This window comes from Bufo bufo, chromosome 4, assembly GCF_905171765.1.
Source record: "Bufo bufo chromosome 4, aBufBuf1.1, whole genome shotgun sequence".
Lineage (NCBI taxonomy): Eukaryota > Metazoa > Chordata > Amphibia > Anura > Bufonidae > Bufo > Bufo bufo.
Window position 1 is genome coordinate 181,491,310 of NC_053392.1, and position 8,781 is coordinate 181,500,090.

The following is an 8,781-nucleotide window of genomic DNA, read 5'->3' on the forward strand; positions in this document are numbered from 1 at the left end:
GTTTTTTTTTTCATTTTTAATTCTAGTCATTCTTCCAGAAGTGTTGGATTATCCAGAAGATGATACACAATGAGGCCCGCCTCACTTGTAGTATTCCTTGTATTAAAGTGAACTTTGCACAAAAGGGTCAGTGTCAAAACTTGGAACTTGCAATCCTCTTCCTTCTTATGTTGCCTTTTAGAATAGATTACATCTATTTTTTCCTCCACTTTTCCTTCCTTTGAAGTTCCACAGCACAAAATGTGTGTGCACCACATCCTCTATTTTTTTTTTCACACACGTCAGCATAAAAAATTCTAATATATAGATTATTTAAGAAATATAATTAGTGCTTTGTCTCTGTGGTCTCAGTGTCCATGCGTAGAAGGTCTTAGTAGCCATTTTGGTCCAAGAAAGTGGAAGGTATTTCGTAGGTAGTGATACCATATGGAGGACCAATGTCTCAAATGAAAAAAGGAATTTTCTGATGTATAAACATTCAAGACTGCAGCAGCCTCTTCATCAGATGAGTTATGACCTCTTGATCCCTTGAAGGTTTCGAAGGGGGTTTTGGCTGTGATTGAGACCATGTCATAAATAAAGGACTTAGGGAAATGTCCGTAGGACCCCATAGTCTGAGGCCCCAAGCATTGCTAGTCACAGCCCCAAGGCAGCTGCATGTTTTTTGGCTTTCAGTCTGAGGTCTGCAATACTTGAGTTCTTGCTTGTTGTCTTGGCAGCTGCAGCAGCAGCCACTACTGATGCAGCCGTCGCCGTCTCTGCTGCCAACGTTGCCAACGGGAGACCAAAGGGTGGAGCAGGAAACATCATGTATGGGGCGTGCGCGGTCAGATGAGGGTGTAGGTGATGATGAGCATGGGCCACAGCACTGTCCAGCTGCAACTGTGCCTGAACCTGGAAGGACAAGGATGGCATGTTGCAATGACTATCCTAAAAATAGTATTGCAGGCAAGCAAGAGCAACAAGAAGAAGGAAAAAAAAAAAAGCATTAACAAAACTACAATCTAGTAGAGCTGAATGCAGCCTATTCTATTAAACCCATAGCTATGGGGATGGTAAAATGGTCTAAATAAAAAATAAATGAATTCAATTAAAATAATAAAACTAGAAAAACAATTGATAATACAGGACCCAACTTATGAACTCATGTACTAATCTTTAATAAGAGAAAATGTCACAAGAACCTTGTGTAATAGGCTTCTGGAATGATGTGTCTAAGAGTGCGTGGTGCTTTTATTAAAGGGCACGGCTGAAAGACTCAATATTGCGACGTATTTATATCGTCTTTAGGCCTCTTGCACACGACCGTATGTATTTTAGGGTCCGCAAAAAACGGATCTGCAAAAAATACGTGGGAAATCCGTGTGCATTCTGTTTTTTGCGGAACTGAACCGCTGGCCCCTAATAGAACAGTACTATCCTTGTCTGAAATGCAGACAATAATAGGACATGTTCTATTTTTATGCAGAACGGAAATACGGACATATACAAAAACGGAATGCACACGGAGTAACTTCAGTTTTTTTTGCAGACCCATTGAAGTGAATGGTTCTGCAAACGGACACAAAAAAAAAAACGGAACAGAAACGGAAAGAAAATACGTTTGTGTGCATGAGGCCTTATATAAATTATTTGCAACAAAATCAGTGTTACACATTTGTCAAGTTAGACCTCTCATATGGATCTCCTTCCAGTTCAGTATTGCCAGCATCACAACTAAAGCAAGGCTGCTTTTTGGCTGGCATTTTTCTGCACTTTTGTGTTTATTGTTACAATTTTTGCATTTTTTTTTTGGTGTGGTTTCTTGCGGTATAAACGCCAACTCCAGATTTTATCTGAAGGTCTATGGGAAATATGAATTTAGGACCCACAAGCAAATTTTTGCTACTGTCTTTTTTGCTTATTCAGTAGCTTTTTTTTCTTTCTGGCTTCTTTTAAAAACATAGGATCTCTTATCTTTTTTAGGCATTTTAACATCTTTATATTAGGGAAAAATGGCATAAAAAATGCTACTGGTAAAACACATTGTGTTCCAAAAACACAGCAAAAAAACGTGGTGGACAAAAAAATGCACCCAGTTATTCTGGTGTGTTTTACAAAAAAAAAAAAAAGTATAAAAATTCAAGCATGTAAGAACCCTAAAGGTGTTGAATAAGTGATTCTACTGTTATATAATGTTTATATATCTTACTGGAAAGCATTCTAAAACTAATTAAATACATTAAGAATATACAGGTGAAACTCGAAAAATTATAATATCGTGCAAAAGTCCATTTATTTCAGTAATGCAAATTAAAAGGAATCGCATTATTGCAGCTTAAATTTGAATTTTGTGAAAAGGTTCAGTATTGTAGGCTCAAAGTGTCACACTCTAGTCAGCTAATTAGTCCATATCCCCTGAGCAAAGGGCACCTCAAAATTGTGAAATTGGGGTTTCATAAGCTGTAACCAATAATCATCCAAATTATAACAAATACAGGCTTGAAATATCTCGCTTTGCATGTAATGAGTCTATCTCATATGTTAGTTTCACCTTTTAAGTTGCATTACTGAAATAAATGGACTTTGCACAATATTCTAATTTTTCGAGTTTCACCTGTATATAAGAATATAAATACATAAAGACTCCTACATATATTCCAGATATTTATATATTCAAGTTTTATAATGTCAATTGTTTTTTTTTCTAAGCTTGTCATTTGTCAACTACATGTGGAAACCTTTATCAACCAGCACCACAATAAAAGCTATTGATAGGCACATGAAAAAAGAACAAATTGAAAAATGGTGTGGAAAATACTCCAAACTTTAACACTTGCTTAGGAATAAATTAGCAATATGGGCAAAAGCAATAAAATGTCAGATTGAAATATTTGGTTGATCTGTTTCTTCTCTACTAAATTAGCAAAAATAAATAAATGCATAAAATAGTAACTATCACAATACAACCCACTGCCCTATATCACACCAGTAGTGTGCTGCTGCATGGAGACTCCTATAGATTGTGTCTAAGATGAGCTTGAGGGGGAAACACATGGATAAAAGAGATTGATTTCTTCTCTCTTAGGCTACAGACTGTTAAATACTTCATGCTTGTGCTGGAGCAGTGACCAGGGTGGTAGCTCAGGGATGCCAGTGGTAAGGGGCAGACAAGACCAGGAAGCCTAGGTGCAGCAGCACAGGACACCCTGGTGTTCACTCCTGGGTCCTGACATTGTAGGCAGCTCTCTGTTTTGCAGTGATGTCATTGTCTGTATAATTGAGCTGCATGTACTCACTTTATTAAATATTAACAAACATGCTTTCAGAGGAGCCATTACACAAACAGTGAATGAAGCTGTCAATCTCCTGCCCTGGCTATTTCTGGACAGCACAGGGCTCTACCCTGTCTTTATATGGACACATCAGCTTGATGATGAGGAGGAGGAGGAGGAGGAGGAAGAAAGATCTGACCTAGGACAAGTATCACACAGAGCAGCAGAAAATGGACTTGCCTGCTGGAAGGGCATCCTCAGTGCTCCCACGTTGACATAAGGTGCTACACGACAAGCTTCAAATTGGCTCCCTGCTCCTATGAGAACCCCTGCAAATATCAGAGAGAAGGGTGAGATGTGCAGGAGCCCACCTGGATGTGCAGAGCAGTGTGCCCCTCTCAGAGGACGCCAGGCAAGAAGGGTTAATGGTGTCAAAGGGGACACAAATGCAAGATTTTACTATGTTATATAGTCTATATTTACCATATATAGGTTGTATACCATGTATCTGTCATGCATTGCATGTACAAACTGGCATGGCTGAAGACTGCTACTAGATACTGCCATTTAGATGAGCATTTCATTACATTACATCTATGGGATAAATGATGTAAGGGTTAGCTGTACCTTTATGCAGCTGGTTTTCCTGTTTTCTGCATTTTGCTCTCCGATTTTGAAACCAGACCTAAATGAAATAAAATAAACTTAAATATATATATATATATATATGTGTGTGTGTATATATGTATATATATATATATATATATATATATATGTGTGTATGTATATATATATGTGTGTGTGTGTGTGTATATATGTATATATATATATGTGTGTATGTATATATATGTGTGTGTGTGTGTGTGTGTGTGTATATATATATATGTGTGTGTGTGTGTATATATGTGTGTGTATACAATGATGTCAACAACAAAAACATTAAAACTTATCTGCAGCAAAAATAAAAATGTAATTAAAAAAATACCTTTGCAGAATAACATGACTAAACTAAAGAAGGCTGCGACTCTGCTATAATATGTAATATGCAATGCAAGAATGTACATGTATTCATGTGTGATAATATTGTGCACAGGGTGGATTGGCGGCTGCACAGGGCGCAGAACAGGAAGGGTCTCTGCTCATCTGCGCATTACACAATTACAGGCGCTGCATAATTATCTCATTATCATGATAATCATCTCCCTGCATCATCAGAGAACGGCCATATCAGCACACATGGACACTGGATGTGTGTGCTCAGAGATAGAGAGATAGATGATAGATATATACAGCTAGAGTGAGAGATATTTGAGATAGATATAGATAGATAATAGACATTTACATGGATAGATAGATAATAGGTAGATACATAATAGTTATATGAAAGATAGATAGATAGATAGATAGATAGATAGATAGATAGATAGATAGATAGATAGATAGATAGATAGATAATAGACAGATACATAGATAGATAATAGAGAGATACATGGATAGATAGATAATAGGTAGATACATAATAGTTATATGGAAGATAGATAGATAGATAGATAGATAGATAGATAGATAGATAGATAGATAGATAGATAGATAGATAATAGGTAGATACATAATAGATAGATAGATAGATAGATAGATAGATAGATAGATAGATAGATAGATAGATAGATAGATAGATAGATAATAGGTGGGTAGATAGATATTTTTTGAGCACAGTTAGATATATGGCGACATCTTGGAACCACATAGCCATCTGCATACAATGTGGCACAGGTGGCAGTATTATTTCCACCCTAGTGGTCTTCCTCCAGGTGCAGGCTGGTCACACACTACAGCCAGAACTGATACCACTGGAATCATCCCCAGAAAAGGCGTCGCCTGTAATACCGGGATTACCCTCTCATTCTGTGCAGGCTTTTTATTTGCCACAAACGAATAGAATGAGCCCGAGAGCCGGTCCTGTGCTGTCCGGCTCTGTCGGCGGGTGTGATCGGATATGGGACAGCTCTCTGTACATATGGTGCATGTATGCTAGGAGCCTGGGGAATGAGGCAGCTATCCTAGTAGTAGTGGAGCCTTCTCCAGCTGATGTACTGGGGAGACTGGGTGTAAAGTGTCTACTAAAGAAAGAAAAAATAAAGAAAGAAAGAAATTGAAAAAAATAAAAATAAAGTTTTATATATATATATATATATATATATATATATATATATATATATATATATATATATATATATATATATATGAACTGATCAGATGAATGGGTGATGTGCCGATGATGTAGGAGACGTGGCAGTGATGGGGATGCTGTAGGTGACCGGGTACCTACCTGCACTCTGGCCTCGGACAGCCCCAGCCTCTGGCTCAGCTCTTCCCTCATGAAGGCATCAGGGTAATGGGTCTCATCAAACAGCCGCTCCAGCTCGTTCAGCTGCTCCAGGGTGAAGTTGGTTCGGCTCCTTCTCTGCTTGATCTTGGTCTGCCCTTCTTCCTCCAGGACCTTCAGGTCCTCCTTCCGCTCCTTCATGTCTGGGGACACTGCACAAGGTGGGGGAGACAGAGGATCAGACCTTGTACTCATAAACAGCAGCACGGATTCTGTACCGGGAGGGATTATGTACAGCTACTCACACACTTGGTGCCTATAAATGAATACTACTAATAGTAATAATAATAATTATAATAATACATATTATATCACACACCTGGAGCCCCTATGCTATTTATCTACAACCTTGACTCCCAACAACTGCCCCCGATGAGATAACCCAGGGTCCCTGGTGGGGGTTATCCTCCCCATGTAACCTTCACACGCTGGAATTATCCTCAAATTCTTGGAGAGCTGCATTGTTGTAATCAAATCAGAGAGAAATTATCTATAGAATGTTATATTATTATTATTATTATTATTATTTATAAAAATATTTCAAATTCCCTTCAAATAGAAATCCTAACTAAACCTTGGACAATCCCCGGGCCTGCACCCTCAACAGGTCATGGTGTGCGGCAGTGTGCGGACACGTGTGAACAGCTGCCTACACCGCCGGCCGCTCAGCACATTTGTTTAGGAAATGATTTCCGGGAGTTGCTCTATGTGCCAACTATTCTTCTTCTTATCCTACCCAGCAGCTCCGGCATCCTGTGCCAGCCATGATAGGCAAATCCTGCATTGTCCTGAGATTTGATTATCCAAATGTATCTCCTCATCATACATGTTGTGTACAGTGGAGATCACTGGTGTCTGCTCAGCTGTTCTATTTTCTTCATGCCTCCCTGTTTACACGGTATTACTACTGCTGATATTAATCAGATTATTAGTATTAATAATATTTTAATAAAAAAAAAATTATAAAAAAATGAATGTACAGAATATCCACTTTATATCTGCAGACATATGTGTGCGCCTCCTTCCCTACTATTTATCTCATTTTTGTAATACTCAAGATATGAAAACCTGTACAGAATCATAAAATCAGTTATTTCTGCAATGTTTATCACATCATCTGGTTTATCTCACACCTCTCCATTACTATATTACCAGAAATCCAAAATGGTACAGTCATATTTAATGTTCTTCGGATTCTGTACCGGTAGGGATTATGTACAGCTACTCACACACTTGGTGCCTATAAATGAATACTACTAATAGTAATAATAATTATAATAAAAAAAAGAATAATAATAATAATAATAATAATAATGTTCTTACACTGCTGATCAAAGAGATGCTGAGACATTGGGGAGAGCACACCGGGTGACATGGCGTGTACCCCTCTGTGTACATGGGGCAGTGAGAAGGATTTGGGAATATTTTCGCCCAGGTTCTATCATCATTATTATCATCATATGTTTCTGATCTGGAGCTGAATGAGAGGTAGGAGGACTGTGACATATAAATAATTCATCTCCTATATACCATTGTACTGGGACTTTTCCTGGGGCCATCGCTGAACTTTTACAACTTGTATATAATATTATATTGTCCAGTAAATATCTATCTATCTATCTATCTATCTATCTATCTATCTATCTATCTATCTATCTCTATTTGTATCTAACCTCTATTCATCTCATATCTATCTATCTATCTATCTATCTATCTATCTATCTATCTATCTATCTATCTATATATGTCTGTCCATTTATTTAACTATTATCTATCTATTTATCTCCTATCTATCTATCTATCTATCTATCTATCTATCTATCTATCTATCTATCTATCTATCTATCTATCTCTCTCTCTCTCATGTCTATCTATCTATTTAATATCTATCTATCGATCTCCATACCTATGTCCTATCCATCCCTCATCATCTCTCCAGAAGTAGAGGACCCAGATAGGCTAGGTTAGTCACAGGTGAGCACTTACCTTCTGTCAGCTTGGGGCTCCCACTGTCCCGGATCCTGTCGGCGGTCAGTTCCAGCTCCAGCACCGGTGATCTGGCACCACCTCCACCACCTCCTCCTCCTCCGCCACCTCCACCCCCTGCTATCCCACGGGTCACCGGCACCCCGTCCTCCCGGTGGCCCTCAGCACAGGCCTGATCCTTGCCCCGAGCCGGGCCGCTCTCCAGAACCTCCCGGTAAGTGATCATCTCCTTCTTCTCCTTTATCTTGTGATCAAAGGACTTGGACACAAAGGCAGTGAGTTCTTCCATAGTGGTGAGGATGAGGAGCGGGCTGATCTTCCTTCCAGGCTCCTCAGTGACAGCGCTGATGAGGATGATGAGATATTGGGAGCCCCCCAGTCAGTGCTCAGCACTCCACACACATCACACAGGGACGGGCTATTGAAGTCGGACTATTTATACTTTGGAGCGCCTGCCCCTTGTCCTCCCCTTGTAATAAGTAGGAGATCCCCCTGACTCCCCTGCAGCTTCCTAGTGCGGGACCCCTGCGTCCCCCAGCATCCTGCACACTAGCAGCACTGCTGCCCGGGCTGCTATTGGCCACTCAGCCACACCAAGAGCCCCTTTAATTCACTGACAGCCCCTGCCCTGGGTCCTGACTGAAGAACACTCAGGGGAGATGGGTGGGCTGGGCCAGCTATGGGAGGGGACGCAGGCAGACTGGCATCTACCAGGGCAACCCATCACAACCTGGAGCCCCCTGCTTCATTCAACCCCTATAGGGGCACCTCCAGTCTCCATGGCAGAATTCATGATTTTACACAATTTCCCAGGGTCTCCTCCAGCACTGCATAGCTTAAATGTCACATATGGGGGCAAAGGCCAATGACCCTGGTGGCCAGGGACAGGACTTTTCATTGCCACCAGCAGAGCTCGTGCTTACCACAAGATTTCATTTGTCACCAATTAAATATTAAAGATCTGCTATCATAAGACAGAAGGCTGAAGTTCATAATCCCATCATAATATTTACATAAAGCAATATCATGTGTAGCAGAGCTGAATGAGAAACCAGTCACCTTCCTTTAAATGATTGGTATTATTTATTTTTATTTGTTTATTTATTTTTGTTTTTAGCATTCTGATTTATTTCCGGGTTGACTTTGATAAGAAAA

At 39.7% G+C, this 8,781-nt stretch overlaps 1 protein-coding gene across 2 annotated transcripts; it reads right to left on the minus strand.

Moving 5' to 3' along the window:
- Nucleotides 1-420: 420 nt before the first annotated feature.
- Nucleotides 421-7,978, minus strand: SHOX2 (short stature homeobox 2). 2 transcript variants are annotated; one of them, XM_040431058.1, is made up of 5 exons: nucleotides 7,627-7,978; nucleotides 5,584-5,792; nucleotides 3,882-3,939; nucleotides 3,495-3,583; nucleotides 421-894 (listed from the first exon to the last, which is right to left on the minus strand). In XM_040431058.1, exons 1-5 carry the CDS (start codon nucleotides 7,913-7,915, stop codon nucleotides 637-639), a joined length of 903 nt encoding a protein of 300 aa, XP_040286992.1. In that variant the 5' UTR covers nucleotides 7,916-7,978; the 3' UTR covers nucleotides 421-636. The 2 variants fall into 2 exon arrangements, with proteins under 2 accessions (XP_040286992.1, XP_040286991.1); XM_040431057.1 differs by having other exon boundaries at nucleotides 421-930.
- Between the last annotated feature and the right edge of the window lie 803 nt (nucleotides 7,979-8,781).

Bases quoted from the DNA above. Each gene is read 5' to 3' on its own strand.
- SHOX2 (XM_040431057.1), bottom strand. From the start codon at position 7,915: ATGGAAGAACTCACTGCCTTTGTGTCCAAGTCCTTTGATCACAAGATA. The intron at 5,793-7,626 runs GTAAGTGCTCAC...CACCTTGTGCAG, and splicing joins GAGCCCCAAGCTGACAGAAG to TGTCCCCAGACATGAAGGAG. The intron at 3,940-5,583 runs GTAGGTACCCGG...TATTTCATTTAG, and splicing joins TGTCCGAGGCCAGAGTGCAG to GTCTGGTTTCAAAATCGGAG.